The following is a 16,613-nucleotide window of genomic DNA, read 5'->3' as shown; positions in this document are numbered from 1 at the left end:
TCTTATGGGGTGGCAATGGTGTTCGAAGTAAGTTTCATCTAGCTTCTTGGGACCATGTTTGCAGACCTAAGTCCCATGGTGGTTTAGGTTTTAAAGAGGGTGTCCTCTGGAATAAGATTAACCTTGCAAGATATATTTGGGTGATCTCTTCTAAACAGGATAGTCTGTGGGTCAAATGGGTTAATTGCATCTACTTAAAAGGTGTCCGGATTTGGGATTATGTTTTGCACCAAGATACTAGCTGGTACTAGAGAAAGCTAGTTAAGGTGAGCAAGTTTCTGTCTGAATCAATTATGAATGCTGCTGTTTGTAAGGGGAAAATTAAGCTGAGCAAACTTTATCTGTTAACCATTTCTGGTTCCCATAGCACAGGAATGAAAAAAATTTGGTGCAAACTCTCAGTGCCTAAACACAGGTTTATTCTTTGGCAGGCTTATCATCAGAAGCTTCTTACCAGAGATTTATTGCGTCATTGCAATATCACTGCTATCTCTCAATGTTGCCTGGTGTGTGAGACTGATATGGAGAGCCATGCTCACCTATTTTTTGACTGTTTATTCTCTAGAAAAGTGCTTCAGTCGGTTGCTAATTGGTTGGGAAATCTTATTTGGCCTGGGAATTTCCAGAAATGGTGTTGTTGGCTGGAAGAGCCCAGTAAAGATGATTTGTCTCGGGTAGTTGCAGCTACATTGGCTGCTTCAGTGTATTTCATCTGGAAAAATAGAAACAAGTGCTGGTTGGAAAATAGCTGTTATTCTGTGGCCCATGTTGATTCTCTTATTATGAATTCGGTTAAGGCTAGAGTTAATAACCTTAGCCGTAGGAGTAAAAATCTGAATGTGAGGGAGAAATTGATGTTACATTTTTTCTCTAGACTGTAATTGAGGGGGAGTTTTCTGCTCCGGCCTGTGTTTGTATTAGTTGGTTGTTCAATATAAATTTCTATTTCTTGATCAAAAAAAATAAAAATAAAGGATGAATAATTGAAATGGAAGGAAAATTACCTCAATAATGCTTTTGTGGAGGATGGAACCTTTGAACTCTTGAAAGTGGTTTGGAGGGAATACCACCAAGCTAGGAAAGTTTTGGTGTGGAGAAATGGCTCCAAGCCTTGGGGTATTTATAATGAAAGTCAAGGCCCCCTAGCCATTGGATTCAAGTCCATATGAATGGTGGAGATCAAGAGTATGAGTAGCCTTGGGATCTGCGATTGAGAATGATTGGTCCTTATGCAATCTTAGGGATATTCATGGATCCCCCAAAAGTTAGATGGTCTTTGTGTTTCTTTGGACACTATAAAGAAACACAACTACAAGACCCACTTTGTGTTTCTTCAAGCGACATTGGGTAGCGCTCCGAGGTTGAGTCCACCAAAGTTGGCCGTACTCATCAAACAAGAGAAAAAGAAAAACTCTACAAACACACTTAAAAGTGTACTTATAGACTCGGGGGCAAGTGTGAATGTGCGAATTCTTCCCTGGTGAATGTCGTTCAAGCATACCTCTACGCTACGAGGTCCCTTAACTAAGAGACACATGTTAGAGGGACGAAGGGGCGGGAGCCCCGCTTGGCCACTTTCTACACGCATAAAGGGACAAGGGCATCACATAGCATCAGAGAGGTTTGGCTAAGAGAGCCATCCTCGCCATGCGAGGGCCCTCGGCAGGTTACCCACACATAAGCCCGCACCTCTTTGCGAAGCACCCTTGCCATGCAAGGGTATAGCCTCACGGTTCCTTCGTGTCTCGCACCTCGTCCCCACATAGCCAGCCTCGATATGCGAGGTTGAGGCCCCTCATATGCGCCTTGTCTCCGTGCATGGTCCTAAGACAACCAGGCAACCTCGCGGCACTTTTGTGTCTCACGCCTCGTCCCCACGCAGCCAATCTCGCTATGCGAGGGTGAGGCCCCTCGCATGCACCTTGTCTTCGCGCATGTTCCTAAGGCAACCAAGCATCCTCGCTTAGTGAGGGCGACGTCTCCCGTCTACGTCCGGTCTCTCCACTAACTCCTTGTGTCTCATTGAAGAAGCCCTAGTTCCTTTCGAGGGGTAGGTGCCACCAGCGAGACACTCATGCGCCTTGGCTTCTCAGGACGTATAAAGCTGGGGGGCTCTTCGATATACGTACGAGGAATACTTGAAGATACCGAACGGGTGTGTTAAATAATCCTTAGGTGTCTAGCATGGATTGATGGGTATGAGTAGGTACAAGGCATGTGTACCGACATGAGATGTACGGTCGTGAGGAGGACAGAGGCGTGGCCCTATCATTTGCGTCTGAGAAGTAGTGGCAGTATGAACTTGTACGGAGAGTAGAGGCACCACTTGAACACCCCCGACCATATACCAGAGCCGATAGTACGATGCCTTAAGCCACCACTCTGGCATTGTCAGGATAGACACCACTATGCCCTGAGCCACTACTCTATCAGTGTACCTGCGTACGTCCCTGTCTCCTGGGACTTGTTTGTATCAGGGGCCAATAGAGCCCACCTATAAATAGGCATCAACCCCTCAGGTTGGGGGGTTGGAAAACTGATTGTAGGAGAGACACTTAAGAGATATATGATTTTTATTCCATGAGAGTTCTGGTTTTTCTATGGATTCAAGTTCTTTCCATCTGGTTCTAAGCTAACCTTAGTATAAAAATCTAGTTTTCTAACCTTTAATCGTCGACAAGTTCTTACCGTCAACACCTACAAACAAGCAAACTTCAGTTCATAATTCTAGCTTTCCTACCGTTTTCCTCAGGGCATGAGCAAGACACCCCTAAATTCTATAATGGTGTAGACTAGGTTCACGTCCATTCCATAGTTCTAGAGGTATTTTGGAGAGAGCCTTAGATGGTAAAACATTTAAAATGTCGTTAGCGGTCTGCATGGCATACTCCCATAAAGAAGGCGATAGATTTGAATAATTAATTATTGACCTAACAATTTCTAACAACGCTCGATTCCAACACTTAGCAACACCATTTTGTGGCGGAGTCCCTGGGGTAGTGAGTTGAGACAGAATCCTACACTCAGCAAGATGATCTTGAAACTGATTATCCAAATATCTCCATCCCTATCAGATCTCAAGATCTTTAAAGTTTTACCTAATTAGTTCTGGGCCATTTCTAAGAATTCGTTAAACTTGTTAAATGTTTCAGATTTCCTTTGCATTAGGTAAAGAAATGAATGTCGAGAATAGTCATCAATGAAAGTGACGAAATATTCATTAACACCTTTCGCCTGAACATTAATTGGTCCACAGATGTTAGTATGAATAAGCCCTAAGGGTACTTTGGTCAATTCTCCTTCTGTAGAGAATAAATGCTTGGTCATTTACCTTCCAGACTAGATTCACAGAAAAGTAAGTCACCAATTGTGAGTTCCTTCAAAGTCCTAGCCTTTGTAACTCTTTTAATCCTATCATAGTTAATATGACCAAGGCGAAGATGCCAAAGGTATGTCATTTGATCATTATCAATCTTCTGTCATTTGGCGGTCTTAGGATTAGCTACCTTAAACAATTCGTTGGTAAGCGCGAGGGATTCATTAGGTCACAAAATATACAAGCCATTTTTCATACATCCAACACACAATTCATATTCATTAAATGAAATAGATATATTAAAACTTGTGAAAGTAACAAAAAATCATTGTTGACGTAATAAAGAAATGAAATTAAATTCCTACTAAAGTTTGGAATAAAATAAACATCATCCAACAACATAAATTTATTTCCAAAATTTAAACAGGCTTGTCCTTTCGCTTTGACCTCCACGAATTAACCATTTCCAAATCTAAGCTTTAACTCGCTCTCCTCCACCACCTTCTAGTTGCTAAGTAGCTGCAAAGAAGTACACACATGATTAGTGGATCCTAAATAAACTATCCAAACAGAAGAATCATCTTCTAAAACACATGCATCCAAGACTAATAAATTACTATTACCTTGGGTTCTAGTTTCCTTGAGGATGGGAAAATTACGCTTCCAATGCCCCTCCTCCTTGCAGTGGAAAATTTATCCTTTAGCCTTCTTGCTAATTTGCTTTGCTCTATAGGCTTTTCAGTTACCAGTGCCTTTCTAGCTGCTTGCTTCTTAGCCTTCTTTTTGTCCTTCCTTGCCTTTCTATTCTTGCTCTTCGAGGATGAGGCTAGGTTAGCCTCATCCTGAGCACCCTCGGTAGTAACAGCCTTCTTCTCAGGTCTTTTACTTGGTCCACCATTTATTCCTTCATGCATCTGGAGCTCATTCAACAACTGAGTCATTCCATAGTCCAACTTGTTAAGAAAATTGGAAACTAGGTGAAAGGTTGTTGAGAATGATTCCAACTTGAGTCTTCTCATCTATTGTGGCTCCATGTAGCATAGCTTCTTAGAAGAAATTCATCATCTTAATAAAATGATCACGAACGTGTTGGCGAAGTGCCATCCTACAGTTCACATACTTCTTGGTAGCCTCGAAACTAGGTTGCGCTGACTTGTGCCCAAACATTTCTTGGAGTTGCTCCATGATGTCGTAAGAAGTTTTGACATTCTCCATCTTACTCCCTACCATTTTTGACATGCTGGCAAGCATGTAGGCTTTGACCTTGTTGTTGGCAGCAGTCCAACGTTCATACTTCTCCCTCACAGCCTTCGAGGTGTTCTCTTCGAGAAAGTCAGGTACAGTTTAGTCATCACGAATTTTGAGTTGTCGTCGATCAACACTATGTTGATATTAGACTTCCATTTCATGATGTTCTCTCCAGTTAACAACTCCTTCAATAGAAGAGAGATAATGGGTTTGAAGGCCATAGAACTGCAATTATCAATAAAGTAGACATCAATGCATTGTTCGACAAACATTTATTCATAAAAGTTTTAGAAATAGCACAACATATAAAAAATGTTTGATGATAAGTAAATACTAAAAATTCGTATCTTTCTATTTCTTAGGTATTTTAACTAGCCATGAACCTATGTGTCCCAGTAGGCGAGCGTCACAAATATTCACTTAGTAAAATAGAGAAACATCTCAATTAATAAAACATCATACACTTTTATTAATAACCTATCAATTCGATCAAAGTAATTGTTATCTGAGGTTGAAAGAATTGTATTCACTTACTTTTTATTGAAAAATGATACATATTTATATACAAACTAGTATAGCTATCTTAGGAAACTATGTCAATTAGGATCTCTACAATTAATCTAATTGATAACTAATTGACAACTATATACATGTTGTAACACTCCCCCTCAAGCTGGAGCATAAATATTAATCATGCCCAGCTTGTTACAAAGATAATCAACCCGAACCCCATTCACGCTTTTGTGAAGAGATCCCCTAATTATTCTCCTGTCTTCACATACCCAGTAGAAATCAAACCTTGCTGAATTTTCTCATCGACAAAATGACCATCAATTTCAATATGCTTAGTTCGCTCGTGGAATACAGGATTGGATGCAATATGAAGGGCAGCTTGATTATCACACCATAATTTTGCGGGTACTGAAGTTTTAAGACCTACTTCAGTCAAGAGTTGATAAATCCATATTATCTCGCACACAGATTGGGCCATAGCCCTATATTCTAATTCTGCACTGGATCTTGACACATCATTCTGCTTCTTACTCTTCCAAGAAACCAAATTTCCGCCAATGAAAACACAATAACCTGAAGTGGATCTTCTATCCATTTTGGAACCTACCCAATCTGCATCTGAAAAACATTCAATATGAGAGTGATCATGATTTGCATATAAGATACCTCATCTTGGTGCTCCCATCAAATAACACAAAATTTTCTCTAACGCTGCCCAATGATGAATTGTTAGTGAGTCACAGTAAGGTAATTCAGCTTTCCAACCAACCTTCTATATCTCTCAGAATCCTCAAATAGTTCTCCATATTTTGTAAGGTGCATGTTCGGCGTCATTGGAGCACTACAAGGCTTTGCTCCCAATTTTCATGTCTCAGTTAACAAGTCAAGAACATACTTTCTCTGAGATAGAAAAATACCTTTCTTACTCCTTGTGACTTCAACACCCAAGAAATACTTTAGCATCCCCAAGTCCTTTGTATGAAACTGATTATGAAGAAAAGACTTGAGAGATAAGATTCCCACAATATCACTTCCAGTTATCACAATATCATCCACATACACAACTAACAAAATGATACCAAATTCTGATTGTTTGTGGAACACATAATGATCTAACTTACTTTTCATCATGCCAAAATTTTCAACAGCCTGACTAAATTTACCAAACAAAGCCCGGGGACTCTGTTTCAAACCATACAAAGACTTTCAAAGACGACAAACTTGGCCATACTCCCCCTGAGCAATAAAACCAGGAGGTTGCTCCATATACACCTCATCCTGAAGATCACCATGAAGAAATGCATTCTTTATATCAAGTTGATGCAAAGGCCATTGATGAGTTGCTGCCATTGAAATGAACAATCAAACATATGTCAATTTTGCAACCGGGGAAAAAGTGTCAGAATAATCCACTCCATAAGTTTGAACATAACCCTTAGCGACAAGACGAGCTTTCAATCGAGCAACTGACCCATCCGAATTAACCTTAACGGAAAATACCCATTTGCATCCAATAGTTCATTTCCTTGAAGGTAAATCAACCAAATCCCAAGTACCTTTGTCATCTAAAGCATTCATCTCCTCTATCATTGCATTATTCCAACTAGGATGAGATATGGCTTCACGAACAGTTTTAGGAATAGGGATAGAATCAAGGGAAGCAATAAAAGAACAAGATAAAGATTACAAGTGATTATAAGAAACAAAAGAAGAAATAGGGTAAGTGCATTGATGTTTACCTTTGCGCAAGGAAATAGGAAGATCATCATTTTGGACCAGATCTGATGATGAAGGAGCAGGTGCAGGACATGAATCAAGAGGTGGACGCCTTGAGTAGACATGCGTAATAGGAGGCCTGATTGGAGCTGTGTTTGTGGCTGAGATAGGATCAAAAGATGTGATAGAGTATACCAACAAATCATCATCCTCCCCCTGACTAGTAGAAATAGGTGTGGATGGAAAGTAAGGTGTGTCTTCCATGAAGGTAACATCATTTGAGACGAGATATTTGTTAAGACTGGGACAATAACACCTATACCCTTTCTGAAGATGAGAATAACCAAGGAATACACATTTTAATGACTTTGGATCTAATTTAGTGACTTGCGGACGAACATCTCGAACAAAACAAGTACTACCAAATATCTTAAGATTAACTGGAAACAATGACTTATTGGAAAAAATGACCTTATAAGGAATCTCACCTTTAAGAACAGAAGATGGCATGCGATTAATGAGAAAACATGTTGTACAAACGAAATCGGCCCAAAAAAGTTTAGGAACATTCATTTGAAATAAGAGGGCTCGTGCAGTTTCAAGAAGATGTCTATTTTAACGTTCTACGACGCCATTTTGAGATGCAATATCAACACAAGAAGTTTCATGAAGCATACCATTCTGGACCATATATCAGTGAAATAAATGTGATGTATATTCTTTGGCATTATCACTACGCAAAGTACAAATAGAAACATTGAATTGAGTTTTGATCTCAGCACAAAATGCACAAAATATAGAAAACAACTCAGAATGGTTTTCCATTAAGAATAACCAAGTTACACGAGAATAATCATCCACAAAAGTAACAAAATATCTGAATCCAGGTTTAGAAAAAATAGGTGAAGGACCCCAAACATCAGAATGAACTAATTCAAAAGGGACATTAGCACGTTTATTAATTCTAGGATTCGAACTAAGACGATGGTGTTTGGCAAATTGACACGACTCACAATCTAACGAAGACACCTTACTATATTGAGGACAAAGCTTCTTGAGTAAAGGAAGAGATGGGTGATCCAATCAACAATGAGCCTCGAAAGTGGAAGTGACACTAGAGCAAGCAATAGAAGTTGATGGCAGTGGGTCAAGAACATAGAGGCCTCCAGACTCATGTCCTTTACCAATAATCTTCTTCGCCGTAAGATCCTGAAATAAACAATAATCGAGAAAAAATGAGACGCAACAGTTAAGATTACGAGTGAGTTGACTGACAGAAAGCAAATTGAAGGATAAATTAGGTAAATGTAAGACAGAGGACAAAGAAAGCAAAGGAGTAGGATTGATTGTGCTGGATCCACGAACACAAGATGACGACCCGTCAGCTAAAGTAACGGTATGAGTGGAAGCATGTGATTGAAAAGTGGAAAAGAGATTAGAATTACTTTTCATATGATCTGTGGCACCAGAATCAATGATCCATTTTGAGGATGAGGAAAGAAGACACGCATTGGATTTATCTGAATTAGCAATAGCAGTGATAGAAGAAGATGAAGGCTTGAGTGATTCTTGATGTTGTGAGATTGGAAAATCATCGGCATAAATAAGGACTAATTTTTCCGAGGTATCATCAGTAGAGGCAGCGTTTGCCAAGTGTTTTTGCTGATTTTTGTACTAAAGCTTTCGATAGTCAAACTTTGTATGGCCTGGCTTTTTACAGTAGTTGCACATAATGGTTCCAGAGTCCGAAGTTCGAGTTTCAAATCCGTGTGAGCCACCTCCCTTGTTGCCAGTATGATTATTTGATCTCCCAGGAGCATAAGTATTATTCTGACCGACTAAAGCACCACTAACTGGAACATGTGGAGGACTTTCTGTGCGTAAAAGGTGACTAAAGACATCTTGAAGAGAGGAGATCTCACAACCGGAGAGGATTTGTGACTTAGCAGACTCAAAATCAGATGAAAGGCCAGCCAAAAAACTCATAATAGCAATTTTCTCCCGTTGGCTTTGTTGAACCTTCACATCAGGACTAAAAGGCAACAACATATTAAGCTCCTCATACGTCTTCTTGAATGTCATAAAATAGTTTATGAGGGATTGGTCTTGTTTGTCCACACGGTAAAAGGCTTTGCAAACTTCATACATGTGGGAGAGATTCCCCTTTCCAGAATACAAAAATTCTAAATAATCCATTAGTTCTTTAACAAACTCACAATGATTGATCAAGCCAATTACCTCACCATCAATGGAATTTCAAATTTGAAGGAATAAGCGAGCATCCTCCCTGAGCCATGCCTGTCTCGAATCACCTTTGTCTTTAGGAGGATCATAAGTCAAATGGTCATCTTTGTTGATACTTCGTAAATAAAGCCGAATAGTCTTACTCCAGTCCAAATAATTCAAACCATTCAGTTTATGGTCCATGATTTTAGACATCACAGGAACCACATCAGATACCACATATTTTGTCTCAGCCATAACCGGAGCTGAAAGCACGGCGACTGAACGTCGCACGCGCGTGCACGCGCCGGCGCGTGGGGGACTGGGCAGCGGGCTACGGCAGCGCGTAGGCTCCACTTGCAGCGTTTCTGGACCTCGGACGGCGGGGTTTGGTTGGTCGGCGGCTGGGCAGTCCTTCTGTGCCGGTGGTGAGAACAAAAGAACACTCTAAATAGGGTTTCCGAAATAGGAACCCTAAAAATGAAAGAAAATTAAACCCTAATTGCAAACCCCAATTTGTGATGAACTCTAATTTCGAATTTCGAATCTCAAACCCAGAACCTAGCTCTTCTTTGATACCATGTTATCTGAGGTGAAAAGAATTGTATTCACATACTTATTATTGAAAAATGATACATATTTATATACAAACTAGTATAGTTATCTTAGGAAACTATGTCAATTAGGATCTCTACAATTAATCTAATTGATAACTAATTGACAACTATATACATGTTGTAACAGTAATGAACACAAATTATTTCTTACTTTATGAGTTTGACTGATGCGTGTCGTATACCACGACAAATTTAACAATTATTTTTCTTTCACTACTTCCAATTATTTTAGTATAATATCAAGCACAGGTTGAACCCACGAGGACTATCGTTCACTTTATTATTTAATAATTAACACTAAAACTTAAAAGGGGATTTAGATTTTGAACTCAAAATTAAATAACATAAACTAGAAAGCAAATAAAAATTGATATTATGATATTAAGAAACAGTTAAAGGTTAATCTCCACCCTCAACAATCATTCCTAATCACTAATAATAAATATTATTCCAATTTCTCAATTAAATTATTAACCCCGCAGATAACGCTGAAGAAGACAATTATCCCACTCTCTCTATTATAAGTAATCAAGGTGAAGCGCTCAATAATTAACTCTTTTAGCTAAGCAATAAATCGATGAAGCATACAATCTATTTAACTTAGATAAATCATTAATTCCTATGGAGACAAGTTAATCTAGGCAATAAATTAATGAAGCATATAATTCATTTAACCTAGGTTCTATTTTTCATCACAATCAACAATTCTTTTGACATCACTATCAATTGCAATTTATCACATACACTTAGAATCCTAAACTATTAGGTGAGTAGTAATTCTAAGATGACAATTGAATAATGTAAAACCTTAATTAGTTGGCCACCTAACAAGAAATTACAAAATTCATAACATTCAATTGGAAAAATAGAAACAATTTAATATTGAGAGAAATTAAAGAACAATATTCATTATCAACAATCAAGAATTCATGTCTTGGGTTTTGAATTAACCCTTAGCCTAAAAAGAACCTACTCCATAATAGCAATCATAATCACAAACATAATTATAATTAAGATTAAAGAGATTAAGGAAAGAAAAGAAACTAGATTGATGAACAATAGTATTGTAGTCTTGTAGTCTTCTCTCCAACCCTTTCTGAGTCTTTTCCTCTCCTAAACCGTGAAAAAACTCCTCTCAAATTAACCCAAATAAATCTTTTATAGTCTCCTTTAAATTCTAATTAAAATGTAATTAAAAAATCTAAAAACAACATCGCAGGCCACGCCCTGGAAAATGCGTGCCGTGACCAGAAACAAAATTTGTGCAGAAATTGGTCACACAGGCAGCGGCCTGAAAAAATTGGGCAGTGGCCCAACTCACTTTTCTTCACAGTAGGCAGCAGCCTTAAAAATCTGGGCAGCGACCTGTCTAGAACAGAAAATCTGAAACGTCAATTTCAATTAAAGGGTCGCGACCTATCTTCAATTTCTTCATTTCTCGACCTTAGATAGCTTGTACATTGTTGCCACTTCAACATTTCAATCTCGAAAGCCTGAAATGCTACTAAAACTTCCTTTTAACCTCATCTCAACGAGTCTTTTTTTCAACCTATGATTTATAAACTACACTTGCCATCAAAATGTCAAATTTATCATCATAAAATGCGATGTAGAAAATATATTGTAGAGACATGAAATTAAGTTAAAACTACTAAAAATGCTATCATAACACAATCAAAGCATGGAAAAACTTATCAAATATTAATATAAAAATGAACTTATCATTGACCCATGATTTTGATTATCATAGACTTAATTCCTAGAGTCATCGTAGGGATGAACCTAGAGAAGGTACATCTATAACCATCTGTTGGTTTTTATAGATCAAATAAGAGATTATACGTAGGGGAACAACAATCAAACTATTAATTTAACCCCACAAGATTTCTAGATTTACTTCTTCACATACATATATATATTGAAAAAAAGATATGAATAGAAAATTACCTTAAGTCCTTCCTTGCTGCTATATTTTTGTACGGCAAAAATCCTTGAGATCTCACACCAGGATCTTCCAAAATATTCTCCACACACAAAGAACGAGTGTGGGCTCGCTATACAAAACAATAGGCAAAATCTATTTATCAGATGTTCTCAACACATAAGATCTGATAAAGTTTGGACCTAAGTTTGTGAAGAACAGTGACCTATGCTTGTATCACTGTTCTCTTTCTCTCAAGGGAGATTTCACGATATATTTTCTATCACTGAAAGTATCGCTCTGAAAACTGATCTCCTATATTTAATATAACCGATATATTAAAAATAAAATATTAGTTATTTAAAACAATTTAAAAATAACTAATTAGTTATCAGATTTTGTTTGAATAATAATATTTTAATCATATTATAATATCTCATTATTTATTTAATATTTAAATAACTAAAATTGTGGAACTAAGAAACTTCTAGAAGCTTCTTATGCGTGTAGCACAGTGACCGTGCACTGTGCTACACGTATACCACATGCCAAGGAAGGCATGTGATTTTTCCCAAATTTATTATTATTTAAATACCAAAAATCCCAAAAATAAATTAATTCAAAATTAATTATATTGTTGTTAAATCAAATAATCAATTAATTCTCAATTAATTAATTATACATAATTATATAATAATTATATAATAATTATGTTTAGTGCATAGAAAAATATTTTACTTATCAAATATGTCCTTTTGCCCATTTTTGTATTTATCTTTGTCTGTGTTTGTTTGAGCCATTTCGGAGACCATGGACCTATAACATTAAGCTCCAATAAATTGAAAATAAATAATTAAACTCTTTAATTATAGTAGTTAATTTATTAATTATGATATTTCTCCACTATAAATTCATAATTGAACTCTTTATGTTATAGATATACTTTTATAGAAATCTTATTTTAAGTTGTCCATTGATATAACCATCTTACAATAGTTCAACCCTCTATTTAATTAGTTCATAAATTAGAATGGAAGAATTACCATTTTACCTTTCTAATTTACATCTTATTCCTTAAGTACCATTAATTCACTAGTGAATAATTAATCTATAATCTAATTATAGATTTGAGCTCAAAATCATTCAATTCCAGAATTAACCCTTAAGGGAAATAATATACGAACCGTTAGGAAATATTAGATTCCGTATTGTTGATACATGTTCCCAGCCATCCATGATATTAAATCTCCAAAACAAAAGTCATTAGCCTCATTCTATGAAGAGACCTTAACAAACGAATCAAAAGATTTAATAAACATGAACAGGAGTTCAAGAACACTCAGGATTTAGGTTGATCTATAAATGATCATCAGTTATGATATGAATTACAAGTCTTTATTATTAAATGGTTTTTGGATAAAGACTTTTATTCATATCGGTACATGTCATATATAATCATATTATATAAATCACCTTTACCGAGATGTCTTACCACATCAATAATCTGAATCTAGATTATTTGTATCAACATGATACTCAGCAAACCGTACTTACAACCCCAATTAAAGAATTCCATAACTTCAATTTGTTGTTGTTGACTATTTTTATTCATTCATGTGATCTTAATTCTCTCGTACTAATACAAGATCACATCCTCAATAATGAATATGGAATTTTTCTGATATTTACAAAATTATTCAAACAATAATTTAATAATCTAAATATAAAAATAATAGACCATTGTATTTATTTATTCATCAAAATAATAAATGTCTTTTACATGCTTTTAGGACATACTCCTAAGAATCTCCCACTTTTACTTAAAGCAAGTAAGGCATTTCTCTCAATCCCATATTACGTACATGACCCTCGAATTGCTTTGTAGGAAGCGTCTTCGTAAACAGGCTTGCCAGGTTGTGTTCTGATGCGATTTTCAAAATGGACACATCTCCTCTTTGTATGATTTTTCCTGACTAAGTGGTATTTGCGCTCTATATGCTTTCCCCTCTTGTGGCTTCTTGGATCTTTAGAATTAGCCACTGCTCCACTGTTGTCACAGTAAAGAACAAGTGGTTTCTCCACTTACGGAACCACTTCCAGATCCGTGTAGGACTTTTTCAGCCAAACTGCTTCTTTAGCTCCTATGTATTCAACTTCCATGGTTGAATTAGCTATACTGGATTGCTTAATGCTTCTCCAAACAACTGCTCCACCACCAAGAGTGAATACTGACCCAGAAGTAGACTTTCTACTATCTTTGTCTAATTGAAAATCTCAGTCAGTGTAACCTGTGGGGTTCAGGTCTGCTCCTGAATATACAAGCATATAATCTCTAGTATTTGTAAGATACTTGAGAATATTCTTCACTGCAATCAAATGACTCAATCCAGGATTGGATAGATAACGACTGACAATCCCTACTGCATAACATATGTCAGGTCTAGTACATAGCATTTCATACATTAGGCTCCCTACAACTGATGCATAGGGATACTGTATCATGTCTTCCTCTTCCTGAAGTGTTTTGGGACACTGCTCCTTGGAAAGGAATACTCTAGAAACGGGTTGGCATATCACCCTTCTTGAAGTTTTGCTTATTAAAGCATTCTAGCACCTTATCAATATAAGTTGCTTGAGACAGTGCCTAAGTTTTGTTTTGTCTATCTCTAAGAATCTTAATGCCCAGAACATACTTGGCTTCTCCCAAATCTTACATTTGGAATTGTTCATCTAACCAGTTCTTTACCCTTGATAATGATGATACGTCATATCCAACAATAATATATCATTTACGTAAAGAATGAGGAATTCTACTATACCATCTTTGATTTTCTTATAGACACAAGATTCGTCAACATTTTGTTCAAAAGCCAAATGTTTTACTCGTGTAATCAAATCTAAGATTCGAAGATCTAGAAGCTTGTTTGAGTCCATGATTGGACCTAAGAAGCTCGCAAACCTTTTGCTCTTGACCTTTTTAATTTGAACCCTTTTGCTTGAGACATGTGAATGGTTTCGTCAAGGTAGCCATTTAGAAAAGCTGTTTTGACATCCATTTGCCAGATCTCGTAATCCATGCATACAGCTATGGACAAGAGTATACGAATGGATTTTAGCATGGCTACAAGAGAAAAGGTTTCTTCATAGTGTAACCTTTGGCTACAGGCCTTGCTTTGAATGTCTCTACTTTCCCATCCGCTCCTCTTGAATATCCACTTGCAACCAATGGGTTTGATATTCTCAGGTGGATCTTCAAGAACCCAGATAGAATTGGAATACATCGATTCCACTTCTTATTTCATGGCTTCTTGCCATTTTTCTTTTTTTGGTAAATCAAATCTGTGTATTGCAAAACAAATCATTTACAACCTAACCAGCACCATACTTGGCCTGTCAATGATCTCTATTACAACTGTTCTAACCATTCTCGATCTATATGTTGTATTTTGTTAGGCATGTAATTTCTAACTCTGCTCTTTACATTATATTGAATTCTGTTTACAACTATGCCTACTCTATATACTTTGTGACTCCACAAGGCCTCATTTCTACACCACCAAAGTTGATAAACCAAAGCTGCAATAGTAGCTGAAAACACTTGCTTTCTGAATCGAGACATCCTTGCCTTAGCTATCCATCTCAGTAATTTCTGAAGTGTGTTGGCTGCTGTTCGCCATCCCAACCATTCTTTGATCTGGTTCAGAGATTGAAAACTCAAATGCCACTCAAAGTATAGATGTTCTCTATTTTCCTTATTTGTTCCACACAAAAGGCAATACTCATCCGGTGCTATATGAAATCTGAATAGTCTATCTTTCAGTTGCAGCCTATCCAAAACCGCAAGCCAGAGTATAAATCTGTGTTTTGGTACTGTAATTCTGTTCCAGACTTCCCTATGCCACTTCACCGTCTGATGCGTAGTAACCAGTGCTTGGTACCCCTCATTTATCTTATCATCTCCACTTGAGAATAGCTACATCAGCTGTAGAGCCTTAATTTTTTCCTTGACTTTAACAAGCTGTTTCCAATACCAGCTGCTCGTATTTAGGGCTGTATAAGCCCACCAATCTGCATCCTTAATGTATACTGCATGAATCCATCTGACCCATAAAGAGTCTTTCTTTATTGCCACTGCCCACACATATTTTCCCATTACTGCTATATTCCATTCCTTTATCCTTCTGAATCCCAGTCCTCCGGTTTTCTTAGCTTTACACATATCTTCCCATGATACTTGTCCTGGACTTCTAAACTCAGCCAATCCTTTCCATAAGAAATTCCTACAGATTGATGCAATTTGTTGTAATACTTTTTGAGATAGAATCAATACCTGTGCCCAGTAGGAGTGAATTGCTATAAGTACTGAGTTCACCAAAGTAGCTCTGCCTGCATATGATAGATTTTTGGTACTCCAAACTTTAATCCTTTGAACCATTTTCTCCGCTAGATTATCACATTCAGTTGCTGTAATTCTTGTTGGACATATAGGAATCCCTAGATAACAAAATGGAACCTTGCTACTAGTGAATCCTGAAGCTGCTGTGACCCTTTTCATCTCTGACTCTTCCATATTACTACAATATTTGCTTGTTTTTGCTTCATTCAGATGTAGTCCAAAAGTTTGAGAGAACAACTTAAGCCCCTGAAGCATGATATGTATGGATTTATAATCTCCATGGCAGAAAAGCAATACATCATCTGCAAAACAGAGGTGATTAAGCTTAAGTGATTCACATCTGTCATAATATTTAAATCCCTCTTTCATGCCAACTTTCATCATGATTCTAGATAGATATTCCATCCCCAATACAAACAGCAAAGGGGACAATGGATCCCCCAGCCTAAGCCCTCTTTTTGCTTAAAAAAAACCATTTAAAACCACATTAAACATGAGACTATATCTTGGGGTTCTAACACACTTCATGATCAAGCAGATAAAACTATCAGGAAAATTAAAAGCATATAGCATTTCTTCTAAAAATTCCCATTCGATCGTGTCATATGCTTTTCTCAAATCCAATTTTATCATACATTTTGGCTTTGAATTTTTCCAACCATA

General features: G+C 37.1%; 1 protein-coding gene across 1 annotated transcript; it reads left to right on the top strand.

The window, feature by feature from the left end:
• Positions 1–293: 293 nt before the first annotated feature.
• LOC133800131 (uncharacterized) lies at positions 294–881 on the top strand. The gene has a single exon (XM_062238098.1). It carries the CDS (start codon positions 294–296, stop codon positions 879–881), a length of 588 nt encoding a protein of 195 aa, XP_062094082.1.
• The last annotated feature ends 15,732 nt before the right edge of the window (positions 882–16,613 follow it).

The sequence above is a fragment of the Humulus lupulus genome, chromosome 9, assembly GCF_963169125.1.
Source record: "Humulus lupulus chromosome 9, drHumLupu1.1, whole genome shotgun sequence".
NCBI classification, from domain to species: Eukaryota; Viridiplantae; Streptophyta; class Magnoliopsida; order Rosales; family Cannabaceae; genus Humulus; species Humulus lupulus.
This window is presented reverse-complemented; position numbering and strand designations above follow the sequence as displayed.